The following is a 16692-nucleotide window of genomic DNA, read 5'->3' as shown; positions in this document are numbered from 1 at the left end:
CTGGATGAGTGAGCTGTCCTGAAAAAGATCTCCCAAGTCTTGAATGCCCTCTGAGGCCCAGTGTCATAGCTCGGCAGCTGTGGTAGGAGTGTCCCCTCGCGGAGTTCCTAGCAATGGGATAGGGGGTGCATATGCGGTGGTGGCTCTGGTGAGAAAGAGGCTCCTTCAAAAGCATTTATAGGCTACAGTGAGTTGGAATGTGTCTGGGGATTTGGGCTTTGTGCATGGTTGGAAAACCTGCTGCAAGTTATAGTGCGCTATTGGGGGTTGTAATGAAGCTGTGTCCCCTAGATATCGGGATGAAAACCACCGAGCAACCCATTGCAGCTGGGAGGCTAGATAATAATGCTCGAAGTTAGGCACCTCCAGGCCTCCCCGTTCGGCGGGCAACGATCATTTCCCCATGGACACTCGTTGTCAGCTTTAGTGATATGAACAATAGTTACTTACCTGTAATCTGTGGTTCTCCAGTATTAGTGTCTTTCATAGATTCACATGCCTGAATCATTCCCCGTCGTCGGAGTGGGAGTCCCACGGTACATAGAAAAGCAATAATTATGCATATAACAACCAAAAAACCCTGGTAACCTGAAACCAGGAAGTAAAGTAGCCTAAGCTACAAGGAAAAAACTTCCACATCTATGACTATCACAGTCATTATATCCAGTCCAAACTGCAGCCAATCAGGCGACAGCACCCACCAGAATGTTCTCCTCAGAGGCTCAGGATCTCAGATTTTCTCGCACAGGAGTGAACCTAAGTATAACAGCCTAAAAAGCCTCTGAGGGGAGGTGGGCGGGTTGCATGTGAATCTATGAAAGACACCAATACTGGAGAACCACAGATTACAGGTAACTATTGTTCTTCTCCAGTATTTGGGGTGTCTGTCATAGATTCACATGCCTGAATCAGAGAAGATAGCAGTACGTAACCTCATGCTCATAAGACGCTGCTTTGTATCATAGACCATATACATTATTAAACAGTATAACCACAGAGAAATACATGTGTGCTTCAACATATGCAAAACAATTTCAAGATAGAAATAGTATGGAAAAAAAAGCGTCTTATAAAAGCATAGTGGAGGAGGGAGAACAGAGGCTCACCTTATTTCAAAAGATTGCGTAGAACAGCTTGTCCCACTGATCCATCCGCATCACTTGCAGCTTCCAAACAGTAGTGTTTGGTAAAAGTATGTCTGCTGGACCATGTTGCCGCTTTACAGATTTGATGAAGAGGCACACTAGCGAAAAGAGCTGTAGATGAAGAGATTGCTCTCGTAGAGTGTGCTCTTGGGGTCGCTTGCAATGGTCGTCCAGCTTGGTCATGACATAAACAAATTGCAGCAGAAATCCAACGAGCTATGGTTGGCTTTGACACTGCATTTCCTTGACGCGGTTTACCATATGCTACAAATAGTTGGTCCGATTTGTGCAATGTTGCTGTCCGCTGTAGATAAAACTTCAGACATCTTTTGACGTCAAGAGAATGCAAGACTTTTTCTGCAGCTGTTATAGGATTTGGGAAGAAGGTCTTTAAAGTTACAGGTTCTTTAAGATGGAAATCCGTCGGAACCTTTGGCATAAACTTCGGGTTAGTGCGTAATACTACAGCTTCAGATGTAAATTGCAGAAAAGGTGGATGAATAGTGAACGCTTGAAGGTCACTAACTCTTGTGGTTGATGTCAAAGCCAACAATAAGGAAACCTTCCAAGAAAGGAACTTTAAATCCACCTTGTGAATGGGCTCGAAAGGGTGCCGCATTAGTTGTGAAAGCACTATATTAAGGTGCCAAGACGGAGGTGGACGCCGGATAGGAGGGAACATCCGGAATAACCCTTTAAAAATTGTTGGATGACTCTATTGGAATAAAGAGAGTTAATACCATCCTGCCAAAACCGTGAAATTGCCGCCAAGAACACCTTCAGGGTAGAATGGGAAAGACCGGACCTTGCCAATTGTAGGAAGAAAGGCAGAATTTGTTCTGGTCTTGCATGAATAGGATGGAGATTAACAGACTGACACCACACGCAAAACCTCTTCCACTTTAGTTTGTAGGTTTGAACAGTTGCCGGTGCTCTAGCATTAGCCAAAACTTCTTGACAGTCTGGAGGGATATCAAGGTGTGCAAATTCAAGGTGTTGAGGAGCCATGCTGCTAACCTCAGCAATGCTGGGTCCGGATGACAAATTTGGCCGTTCTGAAGGGTCAAAAGCTGCGGAATTGGTCGAAACTGTATGGGCTCGGTCTTCGAGAGGAGGAGAAGTTCCGTAAACCAGTATTGGCGGGGCCAACTGGGAGCAATTAAGATCATGCGGCAAGGTTGTTTCTTGATCTTGCCCAGAACTTGTGGAACCAACGGAATTGGTGGAAAAGTGTAGGCATATATTTGCGACCAATTAATCGAAAATGCATTTCCCAGTGAGTCTTTGTGGGGAACCCAACTTGCAAAGAATGGGCATTTGCGGTTCTGGCTGGTTGCGAAAAGGTCTAGATCGGGATGCCCCCATTCCTGAAACACTCTGTCTAGGGATGGTTGATGTAGCTCCCATTCGTGGTTTGACGTTGTGGTTCTGCTGAGGGAATCCGCCAGAACATTGGTGATTCCAGGGACGTGAATGGCTTTGAGGCTGATCTTGTGACGAATTGCCCAATCCCAAATCTCTTGTGCTTGCTGAGATAGTAGTGGTGATCTCGTCCCGCCTTGCTTGTTCAAGTTATGCATACTGGTCTTATTGTCTGTCCGTATTAGTATGCATGCTCCTCTGATGATGGCTCGGAAGGATTTCAGAGTCAAGAATATGGTTCGCAGCTCTAGGAGGTTTATATGCCACTTTCTTTGTTCTAAAGTGCATCTGCCATTTACTGTCATTCCTTGAAGGTGCGCTCCCCAACCCTCGAGGGATGCATCTGTGGTGATGGTGAAATCCGGCATTTCGACTAGAAATGCACAACCTTACCTCAAGTGCTTTACCTGGGTCCACCAATGAAAAGCGTCCCGCATTCGTAAGGTGATGCGAATGATATCTTCGAATGATCCTGTGATCTGGAGCCATTGAAAATTTAGCTCTTCCTGTAACGGCCTCATTCTGTACCGGCAGTTGGGAATGAGATGAATGCAGGATGAAATCATCCCTAGGAATGATTTGTAGAGACGGACTGAAACGCACTCTTTTGATAGCAATGAGAGCCCGAGGGTGCATATCTTGATTTGCCTTTCTTTTGACACAAAGGCCTTGGTCAGTTTTGTGTCCAGTATTGCTCCTAGGAAAATTCTTCTTTGCGAAGGAGCCAAATGCGATTTTTCCAGATTTGTGGAGAGACCCAGAGACTGGAAAAGCAGGAGGCATTCTCGAACATGTTCTGATACTATTTTGGAAGAACTCGCCTTGATAAGGCAGTCGTCCAGGTACAGGAAAATTTGAATTCCCTGCCGGTGAAGATGTGCAGTTACTGGTGCGATGACCTATGTGAATACCCTGGGTGCTGAACGGAGTCCAAATGGGAGGACTCTGAATTGAAAATCCCTGCCAGCCACTCTGAATCGTAGAAATTTTCTGTGTCTGGGTAGGATTGGTACGTGAAAATAAGCGTCCTGTAAGTTGAGGGTGGCCATGTAATCCCCCGCCGAAAGTAACTGTAGAATTTCTTGGAGCGTTAACATCCGGAAGGACAGCTTCTTTAAAAATTTGTTGAGAGCGCGAAGATCGAGAATTGGACGCCACTCTCCTGACTTTTTCCGGATGAGGAAAAATCTTGAATAAAAACCTGTTCCTCTCTGCAGCAGAGGGACTTTCTCGATTGCTCCCTTCCGAATCATCAGATTTATTTGGGAAAAAAGCTCCTTGAGATGAGCAGGGGGTGGACCTTTGGGAGGAGAATTTGGTGGAATCCTTGTGAATTCCAGAGCATGGCCTCTGGATACTATATCCAACACCCACTTGTCTGTAGTAATTTTGGACCAGTTCGAATAGAAGTGGGATATTTTTCCTCCAATTTTTATGTGGGGCAACGGTAGAGATGGTGGCAGGTGGCTGTTCTCATTGTTTTTTACTGGACTCTCGTCCAAGAAAGGATTGTTTCCTTCTAGACTGTGAATAGGATTGCTGCCGATAATTTTGAGATCTTTGGCCAGTCTGGGAGGATTGAAAGGATCGCTGCTGATTATACCCTCCCCTGTTGGAGAAGGATCCACGTCCTCTGGCACCATGGAAGGAAGACTTACGGAATTGCAGGCTACCCAGAGACCTCACCATCTCCGTATCTTTTTTAATCGCCTGGGGGGCTTCGCCCACGTGTGGACCGAATAAGGACTCACCATCAAAAGGCATGTCTATGATCTTCGATTGAACCTCCTGACGAAAAGACGTTGACTTTAGCCAACTCTGCCTTCTTAACACTGCAGCTCCCGCCAATTGCCTAAACCCAGTAGATGCCACATCCACTGCTGCATCAATGATTTCTGCCGATGCATACTCCCTTTCCTGCAAAATCTTTAAGGCCTCGGATTTTGAAGGCTCAGGTAGCATATTGATAAAAGGAGAGATGTCGGACCACATCTGGCGATCGTATCTCCCCAATATAGCTAGGGAGTTTGCAGCCCAAACCGTGGTCGCTGCCATTGTGGAAACCTTCTTTCCTATTGCATCTAACCGTCTGCCATCTCTATCAGGTGGAGCTGATATGGGCAATAATGGTATCCTGGCCCTTCTTTGAGCCGCTTGAGCTATGACGGAGTCAGCTTTAGGTTGACCGATGAGGCATGCCGGTGAGATACTTGGGGCTTTATACTTCTTATCCAACCGTGGTAAAACTGCTGGAAGAGAGTTTGGAGTAGCCATTAGTCTTAATCCCTCCTTACAAATAAAGTCAATAATCGGAATTGCTCGAATCTGCTTCCTTGGTTGGTCTTTAAAATCATAAAGGAAGCAGTCGTCCTGTTTTGCCTCCATGGGGATAAGGAATCCCTTGGTAGCTCTCTCCATAAGGAGATGAAAACTCCCGATATCCACCGGGGGGGAGTCTACCGGGGCCGGAGCACTTGGAGACGGAGTTTGCACATGATAATCGTCCCACTCCGATATCACTGACCGATCATCTACTTCTCCTTCCTCCCTTTCATCGTCAGTAGTATGTGAGTGACGCGATGGCAAAGGAGAAGGTGGTCATGGAGACTGAAAAGAAGGTACTGGGACTCTTGGCATAGGCGTCGACGGAAGAGACTCCGCCGATTCTGAAGGAGGGAAACGCCTATAATAGTCCTGCAACATGTACTGAAGATTATTGAGCAGGTCTAACGGCATTTGTGTAGAAGACATTGAGACAGGCGGTGGCGGCTGTGGATCAGTATCAGGATCTTCCTCCTGGTCGTCGTCTTGATACTTGATGAAAAGCTCCAATGGACTCCTTGCAGTCCGAAACCTTTCATCCTCTCCGGATTCATCCTCCTCATCCTCCTCAGATTCTAGAAGCTTTGCTGGCAATTTTAAAGGCGAAATGGCTTTCAAAGATGACCCACGGCGTTGAAGAAGTGTAGTCGACGTTGACGTTTGGTCAGATAAGGCAGACGCCGAAGTTGCAGTCCAGACCTGCATATCCGTGCAGGTAGACAAAAGAGGCGCTGACAAGCACGCCGAAGGAGTCGTTGACGATGGCGGTATAGGCAATGACACCTGTCCTGATATAGAAACCGTCTTCACTGTCGACGAGTCCGTTTTCGTCGACGGGGCAAACGACGACAGGATAGCAATCTTCATCGACGATGCAGCCGCCAACGAGGAAGTCTTCGTCGACAAAGTGAGCGTAGATGATGACATTTTCTTAATTCTTACCGTTGACGGGACGGAGCCGAGTGATGACACTTCCTTCGTCGACGAGATGGGCTTGACACTCACCGAGACCAGCGTCGATGGAGACGAAGATGAAGACATTACCATAGCAGGCCTCGGCGACGAGAATGTAATCGTCGACGTTGAAATAGCATCGATGATGATGACCGTCGACAACGGAGGCGTCGACGAGGTCGTCGACGACAGCAATTTTACCTGAGGTAAATTCCTGTCAGGAAAACTTTTAGATGGCATAGTTTTTCCTGATTTCCTCAGGGGCGTAGCAGGCTTGGTTCTTGAAGGTGGAGACGTCTTCCTTGATGAAGACGAAGACTGGCCAGAGCCCTTACCAGGCTGGGTTTTCCTCAACACCTTCGTCCCAGGAGAAGAAAACTCTCCTTCAGCCACCCTTTTTCTGGAAGAAAAAGAGGAACCAGAGGCACTTTCTACCTCCGACAAAGGGTTGTCTTTATCCTTGATCTTCTGTAGCCACAGAAGTAGGCGCCCTTCTCTATCCCTGAGGGTTTTCTGAGGGAAGGTCCAGCAGATCTTACACTCCTTCACCTCATGATCCGGATAGAGGCAATAAATACATTTCTTGTGAGGGTCTTCAGAAAAAAGCCGAAGCTTTCCACAGGACTCACAAGGCCTGAAGAGGGATCTTTTTGAAGTTGACATCCTTAAAGATTCCAAAGTAGTAGAGAAAAACTTGAAGTACTGAGCAGAGCTCAGGGAGACTCCCTTCACACGACGTGCGGTAGAAAATATGAGAGCCTGAGCCTCTGAGGAGAACATTCTGGTGGGTGCTGTCACCTGATTGGCTGCAGTTTGGACTGGATATAATGACTGTGATAGTCATAGATGTGGACGTTTTTTCCTTGTAGTTTAGGCTACTTTACTTCCTGGTTTCAGGTTACCAGGGTTTTTTGGTTGTTATTTGCATAATTATTGCTTTTCTATGTACTGTGGGACTCCCACTCCGACGACGGGGAATAATTCAGGCATGTGAATCTATGAAAGACACCCTAAATACTGGAGAAGCAATGTTTACCTGAACACAACACCTCCTTTTTTGCCTATATGATTTTGGATGATAGTTTGATAGCCTAGAGGAACGGCTTCATGCAGGACTTGAGCCATATCATCTCCCAACCATGATTCAGTTATGAATAGTATGTCAGGTTTCGCATCAGTGAGAAGGTCGTAGATGTGCTGTTTGTTTTTAGAGAACAGTTGAGAATTCATTAGTAGACAGTTTCGAAAACGTGCCTTGGCAATAAGTATGACTTTGTTTTGGAGTGAGTAGTATTTTGTGGGTTTGTAGTGGGTGTGTCCTTAGTGTTGTATTAGCTGTAGGAGGATAGCAATCATGTAGCTGTTCTGCATCATGTTCCTCGTCCAGCAAAGCGAAGAAGTTATTGTGCTGAGTTTGCGTGTGTAGGTGGTGGAGACAGTGTTTGAGAGTGGGTTGGTGCGCTGTGTGGTTTTTCTAGTGTAACCTTGCTGAGCACCAGACATGGAGAAGCGAAGTTGTGAGGTGTGGCATGTCGCTTATTTTTTTGCGTCTGTTTAGGGCAGAAGGTGTATGAGTTAGGGGTGGTGGTGCAGCATGTGAGTCATATAGTAAGGTTCTTAATTGTCCAATGGATGAGAGGTGCTTAAAAGAGAATTGCTGTGTTGCTGTATATGTGTTAGGTGTGGTGGAAGAGAGAAAGCTTGGCACTGGAGTTTATTCATTTGTGTAGTCTGAAAGGTGGGTGTATGTTTTTAGTTTGTGATGGAAAGTATTATGAGGTGCTGTGTTTGAGAGATTTTGTTGTGCTGGTGTGCATGCTATGATTTGCTTTTGAGGAGTAGTGAAACGAGGTGCTGATGCATTTGCTTTATTACATGGATTTATCTGTATAGTATTGTTTGTGAGCGGAAGTTGTAAGAAAAAGGGGGTGCTGATGTGTTTGTGAGTAGAGTGTATGATGTGTGTAAGAGGGGATGAAGTAGAGTTAAGAGTGTTTGTCTTAGACTTGATTGCTGCAAAAGGTAATATGTGTGGTGCAGTGGAGTGGAAGTGTTGTGCGGTTGTGTTATTGTGGTAGAAAGAAGAGGAGGGTGTTGGTCGGAGAAATGATGGAAGGCTGCATATATGTTTGTGAGTGAAAAAAAAGTCTCACGACAGCTGCGCAGCCAACTCAAACCTAAAAACAAGGTGTTTGATTAAACTTTACTTCTGAAGAAACTTGAACCACAACTGATTTAGAATGTTACGGAGGTTGAGTATAACCCTGGGGTACCAACTCTTCAGATCCAATGATAGGATGATAAGCCAAATGATCAGATACATTTTTATTCAAAAGATAAGGAAGAGGAGGACTAGGTTTTTATGCTGGATTGCTAAACAGTTGTTTGGGAGATACTTTTAAAAATAGCGTATTTGATAAAACTTGTTTTCAAGGATATGTTGAGTGCAGTTCTGAGAAAAAGACTGTTGAGCATCACAGGACAAACAGCCTTGCAAATTGAGGATGCATTTCCAAGGGGTAATTACAAGTGTTTATTCCTGAGTATCCACATCCTGAACAAATGGTATAAAGCACTGTTCTTGCATATGCGATGCCTATGATAAAATATTTGACCTTTTCTGCATAGCAAAGAGCAGCTCTGTATAACAACCTTAAAGGAAGGACTGGGTTGAGTTATCATAAGAGCATGTAACAAACATACCTCGAAGCAGCGTTTTGGCGATGGAATTAGTTTTTCCTTCAGTTTTTTGGCATCTATAAGAAGCAATCCTACATTTCTCTTTTGCCTGATGGCTAAAGCGTCATTGTGTTGCCTGTGATATTTTTCCAGCTCTCCAGCAAAGAAATCAACTCCTGTAAAATGAAGAAAAACAGGATGATAGATAAGCACAGTGGTTGGCGTATTCAAGCGTGTCTTATTAAGGCTGGTGCTGTCCTGTTCAATATTACGTAGAGTAGAAATTGCCAATTGATACTACCAAAGGCTCCACTGTATACTCCACAACAGAATTGAAGAGTCTAGACAGCTTCACTTTCTTAACATTACCCAATTTTAGCAGGCGGCATTTTCTTAATGATAGTGCTTCCAAAAGTTAAATTATTTCTGCTGGATGTTGAGCATCTCCAACATTTTTGTGCCGACTCACTTTCATAACGCGTCTCAGGCAAAGTCCTCCGAATAAAGAAAGGGTCGGGCCCACGTATACTGGAGAGTTGTCAAACGGAGAGCCCTTTACCATTATCAGCTTACTTCTGATTTTAGTAAATTTAAAAAAACAGAAGGTTTGAATTGCAGTGTGTGTGTGTGTGTGTGCCCTCAAGCACTGTTATCAAATACAGTATACAGACAAGTTCGAGGTCACTTTACAATGCTACATCTCAGTAATATGAGAACACTGAAAGGTTTTTAAAAAAGTCTCCCTAATTCTCTACTTCAGAAAAACGTTGCTCATTTTATTTGGGTTGACGTAAATTTTCCTACATTTCTGTAGGTGCAAAAACCCTTAACTCACAATGAGTAACATGTAAATTACAATCAGCTGGTCATATGTAAATTTAACAAATTGCATTGATTTCCACACAAGTTGCATAATCCAGTTACATACTAATAATCAGGCTGGGGTCACACCTAAATGTAGGCAGCCCTTCGTTTTCTTTAGGAGCCAAGTGGTAAATTTTCTTGTCAGCATTTGATGTACTAATTGCCTTTTTTACATGCATGGGTTGTATTACAAACTACGCGCACCGAGCCGATAAGAGTGGTGATGCACCCCCAAGCTGGCCATCTGTAGAAAAAAATCACTTTGTAATGTATAATACAGAAGAGATCATTTTAAGTGACACTCTGAAACCCACAGAACAAGAAGAATCAGAACAATTAGAATGAGCAGTGTGAGACTTGGACTATGTACTAGACATGTGGAAGCAAGATACTCAGGACCACGATATAGAAGGCAGAAAAATGGTCTAGTAGTAATAGCATGCAGAATGAATCTTGGTCTACCATATTTGGAAAATCTCCTCATCAATAGAGATTGAACTTTATTATTTACTGGTGTCTTTGTGTACCAGTTACTACCCGAAACCCTCAAACAATATTGGTCACTGGTGGTGTTAAGTGGTCACTGCTATGGTGTAGTATTGGGTGGCATCATCATTGGGTTTCGCACATAGGTACTCGCTTCCCTAGGTGACTATCACCTTCTCTCGAGGGACTGCCATGAAGACTTGGTAAGTGCACCCACTTGCCAGGACCTAAACCTTCCCTTTTCTACATGTTAGTCACCCCTAAGGTAGGCGCAAGGTACCCCTGTGGGCAGGATGCGGTGTATGTGAAAGGTAGGACATGACCTGGTGTGTGTGGCATGTCCTGATAGTGAATTACAGCCCATTTCGTTTTTCACTATTGCAAGGCTACCTGTTCCCCATAGGACAGAATGGAAAGTTTGTTTATAACATCTTATAAACATAACTGGCCCTGGGAACTATGTAGGAAAACCACGTTTGGTATGCCTGGACTCAGAATCTAAAGTTGCATCTTATAGTGAAGGTGATTTTTACATTCGCGACTGTTGGAACTTCTGTTGCCTGCCTGGAAGGGGGACTACCTTTCCCACAACTCTTTGGCCCTGCCTGCACCCGGCGTCACCACATCGCGCACGGAGGCGCTTAAAACCAAACGCGGCTCCCGCTTCGCGGGAACTGCGCGTGGGCGTGCGCCGGGAGAAGCCCGGGACAAGAGTGGGCCGTCTGTGGCCGTCAGGGGCCAAAGGAGGCCGGGCTGGGCCACGTCCCTTTCCTGTATCCCCGGTGCTTTGCCGGCTTGTGGAGACTCCTGGGTATACGCGTGGACATCAATGGTCTCGCCTTCCGTGCTGCTACTCAGGTTATATTATAACAAGCTGCATTTAAGATTCCCCCTGCGTAAAGTGCACTGTATTGGGGCTGATTTGTCCAAAAAGTGGTACCTGTGTGGAAACTCTGACTATCAGGCATTGAAACTTACATACTCAAGCTTACACAAAAGGGTGGGGTTACCTACAGGGATAGCTAGTACTGTATACCCCGATTATGGTTAAATCAAAGAACTCTCAGCTTAGGGTGGAGGGAGGGGTAAAGGGTACCCTTGATGCCTTCATCATAAGAGCTGAGTCGCTGTTAGCACATGAGATCCAGTTGACGGAACAGAGATTATCATTGGACTCCCTAATAGCAAAGAAACGGTCCTCCTTGGGCAATATAGCCACTTGTCCCACGCCTCATGGAGGAGCTCATTTAACTCAAGCCATTTTAGTCCATACAACCCAGCCTGACTCCACTGACGTATTAACGTCGGTTGATTCAAGCCTACAGGGGGACCTTGAGATAGTAGGCTTAACTGGGCTGGCCCCCACTAACCAAAACACACCAAAGGGAATGCCCAGTACTGTTGACACTCAGGTGGTTATTCAACACAGAACATCGCAAGGGGAAGACTCGAGGGGGGGGGCCAAGTGTCCAACTAGCAGTGATGGACGCAGATCCCACACGCAGCCCTATTAGGGAAGTAGTCACACGCTCCAAAAGATCCTTAATTTCGGCAGGGCTTCCAGATCCGGGTGGGTTGCACTCATCAGATCGTGCGAGTAAGCCTAGTCGTAGAGGGCCGACAGAGTCCAATAAAGGAACTAGCAAGAATCCCGAGAGCACAGCATGTCCAACCTGCCATAGTGGAAGAGGGGCGGAAGGGCTTCATGAAATCATCTCAGCGTTTGAGAAAAAAATGGAACAGCTCTTACTCCAATATTTGGGCCCGGTAATGACAATAATTTCCAATCTGGAAGGGAAAATAAGTAGTCTGGCAGACCATGATAGGGGACAGCCACCCGGGAATACCCCACAGGGGAGGGAGGATGGTTCGGCAGTGGCTGACTGCGGGAGAGAAGATGTAATTAATATTGATCCCGAGCCTAGAGAGCATAGAGAGATAACCCTGGAGCCAGTAAAGACCAGTAATAGGAATCCGCGTCTCAAGGCACCGGGCAACATGCGAACCCCTCTTGATCCTAGGGATAATCGCATGGGACAAAAGGAGCAAGAGAAGGCCTTTAAGACTAGTAGTACTGACTGTGTCCAGAGCACCCCAGGTCTTCAGACACTGGATTTACCTCCGGCATCCTGCCCTTACTCGATAGTGCTAGTAGGCGTGCCTGGATTAAACAAAGACAGTGAAGAATCGACCAGCACATTGATAAATAAGGCCACGCATTGGTTACATAACAATACAGCAGTAAGGAGATTCCAGCATAGGCACATCCTTATGGCTAGGAGGGTGGCTTGGATTGGGGGCAGCAAGAAAAAATTTGCAGGTGATTGTGTCATCGTAAATTTTAGGCATCCTGAGTTAGTAAGAGACTTGCTCGATAACCGATATGGGGAGGGTGCAAGTGCGTCTTGCATAAGGATGCTACTCCTGTATTATTTTTACAGGGTTAGCATCCCAGAGTCTGGGCAGAGACTGCAGTGGCCTTTGGTTACCAAGAAAGGTGGGGAGGATACCTCTGGCCATGCAATAAATAGATTTGCCCCTCTCTCTAGTATTTCTGCCCTGGATGAACAAGACTGACTGATGATAATAGGGAGTGGTGAGATCGAGAAAGAACAAGATACCCATCGCAAATTTGGAGATATAAGCCCACCAGGGGCACACGATCTGGAATCAGCAGTTGGCACCTTAGTAGGGCACGAGAGGGAAGTGGAAGTCACGTTTTTGAAAGCAACTTGCTCGGAAACGTGCCTCCCTCCAAGGAAGATGAGTGGAGGGACCAGTGGCCTTGACCAATCCCCCAAGGAGCTGAGGATGACCTCCTGGAATATCGCAGGACTTGCAGCCAAAATCCAAAACACAGAATGGTTAGATATCATTAAAAAATACCACGTCATTTGCCTCCAGGAAACATGGGAAATGAACAACAGTGTGCCATTTCTGGAGGGATATAAAATGTTTTTTGTCCCGGCCCGTAAATCATCAATGGGAAGTGCCAAGGGCGGATTAATAACGTATGTGGCATTGACGTTGCAAGGGAGCTGGCAAGATCTGGGGTGGGACTCGGGCTGTCTCCAGGGTATGAGATACTCTAAGAAGGGCTTAAAGCTCATCTTTATAAATTTTTATAATGCGGGACAATCTTTGTTAAATCTGGCCGAGCTGGAGGAGAGATTGACGGGTTTATATGACACGGGATTCAAGTATTCAGTTGATTCTCATGGGGGATTTCAACTGTCGCCAGTGCCCTTATTTGAAATGGGAAGGAGAAATCTGGGATGCATGCCCCTCTACCAAGGGATGGCACCCAGAGCACTCTAGAGAGAGCTTGGCATTAAGCACAATTCTGGGCAAGTTTGCCTTAACCCACACGATGGATCTGATCGATTGTGGGTCGCACAACACAATAAGTCCCTCCTTTCAGGGACGGGGAAGCGACTCAATTATCAATTATATCTTTGTATCAAACGTACTAAAGGGTAGGGTTAGCCATTTTAAGATAGTGCCCAGTGCCTTTAGTGACCATAATCCCCTGGTGCTGTCACTGAGGGACACCAATTTTACCATTAAAGCGGATAAAAGGACTACCGTGGGCCAATATAAGGCAAAGGACCACGGCAGGAGAATCAGATGGAGCAATATTGATGGGGTAGCACTCCATTGAGCGCTCCTCGCCAATACTGATAGCCAGACTTAGAGGTGCCTGGACCCCACTGTAGAGGGGAGAGATCTGATCGTAGCGTTTGAGGGCACCGCCCAGCATATAGATAGCCTCTTGAGGAGTAAAACAAAGATGCAGGCCGATTCTTGCCCCAGTTGGTTCGATAAAGATTGCTCAAGGGCCCATAGGAACCTGAAGCTGGCACTCAAAACAGTCCCAAAGGATAGAGGAAAGATCGTTGCCTGTAGGACTCGGTATAAAAAGGCTATTAAATTGCCTTTTTCCCTACAATCCCAGGCTTGGGAGTCTCTGAGAGAGGCTGCGGAGCGTCGTAACATGAACAGTTTCTGGAGGGTAATAAATGACCCGTGTTTCCAACCCCCAAATAAACCACAAGTGGCGTCCCATATTTTGCCAGAAGCATGGGTGGCGCATTTTATAAGCTTATACAACCGTGGTGAACTAGAGGAGCAGCCAAATTTTGTCACAGGACTTCCCGTCAGTGATTGGATGCTCATCACGGTAGCCGAGGTCAAACTAGGAATAGATGGCCTGGTAATGAGAAAGGCACCAGGGCCTGATGGGATTCCCCCGATCTATTTAAAAGCCAAGCAGACCTCTGGGCTCCCATACTGACTAGGGTATTTAATACAGCTATTGAAGTAGGTATGCCCAGATCTTGGTCCACGGCCGTTATTGTGCCAATTTTTAAAAAGGGAAACCGAAATGATCCGCAATGCTATCGCCCAATATCCCTTATAGATGTCATGGCGAAAGTCTTGGGATAGTCATTTTAAACCACTTAATGGACTGGGCTGATGAAAATAATATTATTACAGACGTTCAGTATGGGTACCGAAATGGGCGCTCCACAACAGACCAATGCCTCAACCTCTATCACTTGGTGGCAAAGTACACTCAGGCCAGAGAAGGCACTGTGTACCTGGCATTCATGGACCTCTCAGCAGCATTCGACTGCATTAACAGAAGAAAGCTGTGGGAAATTTTGGGAGCCATGGGTGTGGATTCAGGATTGATACATGGCTTACGAATGCTTCATCATAACACAACAGCACGGGTTAGATTCACTGATGAGGGGGACCTCACGGGAGACTTCTGGTGCCAGGGTGGGGAGAGGCAAGGATGTATCCTTGCGCCCTTCCTGTTCACGCTATATTTAAATGGGTTAGATAAGGCGCTTGGAGCTTTGGAGGCAGACTGTCCCTGCATTGGGAGGAGAAGTATACCCGTCCTCTTATATGCAGATGACGCGGTCCTCTTGGCGCGCACGGGAAGGAGTCTACAGGCCCTCATTAGTGGATTTGTTAGGTTTATGGCGGACTTAGATCTAGTACCCAACCTCTCAAAGTCATACATTATGGAAGTGGGTAAAACGCCTTCTAAGAACTGTAGCTTCACAATAGGAGCACATAAACATGAAAACGTAATTTTTTTTAACTACTTGGGGATCTTATTTGACAAAGATCTTAACTTCAAACCATTAGTAAGGCACAAATGTAGCCAACACCCTAGCGTGGTGGGGTCGATTATGAATTATGCGACTAGACTTGGCCGCTGGTCACCTAACGAAATAGTACACCTATATAGTTTGGTATGTTGTGCTAAGACCCTGTATGGGAGCGAGGTGTGGGGTTTTACAGACGTAGAAAAAATCCAACTGGAGGAAAATAAGTTCTTAAGAAGGCTTCTGCAAGTGCCTCAATGTACCCCTTCCTTCATTATCCACGAGGAGCTGGGTATTACCTATCTTAGCGAGAGGGCTTGCCTTAAACCCATTATTTGCTGGATAAAAATTTGGGCAAGTCTAAGCAGACAAATTCTGGAGGATTTCATGAGGGGGGGAAAGGGGTACCAAATACCCTGGCTTAAATACGTAAGGGATGTCCTGTGCAGACTGGGTCACGATTTTTTTTTAATGAACCTTTTACATTAGTTAGCAGAGACAAGGGTATTATAAAGGCAGATTTTATGCGGTACTCAGCTAGGGTTAGAGAGGACAGAGAAGGGCGGAAAATTACAGTAAGATCATATCAGCTTACAAAATCATGCCTGGGCATGGAATTTTATCTTTCCAACATGTATAATAGACAGGACAGATTTCTGATGACCAGATTCAGGTTAAACCTCTTGCACCACATCCTGTCAGTCCCAGCGGGTTTTGTAAATGATGCAAGTTCAAAAGGGTGGTGCGGCTGCGATCTAAGATCTCCGCAAGATACCCTCCATTTCGTCCTAATTTGCCCCTTCTATGCTCATCCAAGGTCTCTGTTTTTAAAAACCACCCTAAGACGTTCCAAAATTAGACAGGCTAAAGTGACTCTTTTATTTCTCAAACTCTCCTCCGACCCTTTCACCTTATTTAGCACTGTACACTTTTTACGATTGGCAGTAAAACGAAGAAATACCAGAGGAGAGGATTAACTGTGTCGGACTTATTAAAGGTTGGAAGGGTTTAAAGACATTAGCCAGATTGGTCTTGTAATCCAATTTGTGGGACATGTGCATTTTATAGGGTCCCCACTTTCATGCTATTGGGGAACCCCTGCACGGCTGAACGAGTTGAATATTGTATATAATCGTCCCGTTTTTAAACTGTTTATATTGCTGGGTTTTCATTTTTATTGTATTTATGTGTAAAGTGCATATTGGTCCGAATTTTTAATGGAAGTGGGATTGTTTATAACATGTATCTTTTACGGATATTTTTAATAACCGAATAAAGATCATTTGCGAAAAACATTCTGTGTTTGAAAATACCACTTTTAGAAAGTAGGTATATTCTTGCTCAGTCATCCTGTGTGCCTCTGCTGGAATGTGGATTGCCTGTCTGGGTTCTGGATGACAGAAGGCAGGGGAGCAGGAGTGGCTCCAGATCGTCTAGGTAGTTCAGGAAAGGGCTGAATAGACCTGGGCTGAAATTGGGAGGGGGGGGGGAGATTTCCTTGCACCTCAAAGGGTCTTGTCTGCCTCTGACAATACCGCCTCCACCCCCTGCCAGGAAGTCACACCAGAGAAGGCAGAACTGGTTCTGGCTGGGCACAGACACTCTCTTTCTAAGAGATGAAAGGATTTTGAGAGATGAATAGTGGGACCCAGACCCTGAACTTTAGAACTTTTTTGGATTAGGAAGACTGCCAAGAA

At 45.6% G+C, this 16692-nt stretch overlaps 1 protein-coding gene across 2 annotated transcripts in view; it reads right to left on the bottom strand.

The window, feature by feature from the left end:
- The window catches only part of DNAH6 (dynein axonemal heavy chain 6), a 2458578-nt gene that overhangs the window by 2014439 nt on the left and 427447 nt on the right, over window positions 1-16692 (bottom strand). For both annotated transcript variants that reach the window (XM_085636629.1, XM_085636630.1), the window contains exon 13: window positions 8547-8698. In XM_085636629.1, the coding sequence (XP_085492755.1) occupies window positions 8547-8698 (152 nt within the window). The remainder of the gene's footprint in view (window positions 1-8546; window positions 8699-16692) is intronic.

The sequence above is a fragment of the Triturus cristatus genome, chromosome 2_1, assembly GCF_964204655.1.
Source record: "Triturus cristatus chromosome 2_1, aTriCri1.1, whole genome shotgun sequence".
NCBI classification, from domain to species: domain Eukaryota; kingdom Metazoa; phylum Chordata; class Amphibia; order Caudata; family Salamandridae; genus Triturus; species Triturus cristatus.
Note: the sequence above shows the minus strand (reverse complement) of the source record. Positions and strands in the feature narration are given on the sequence as shown.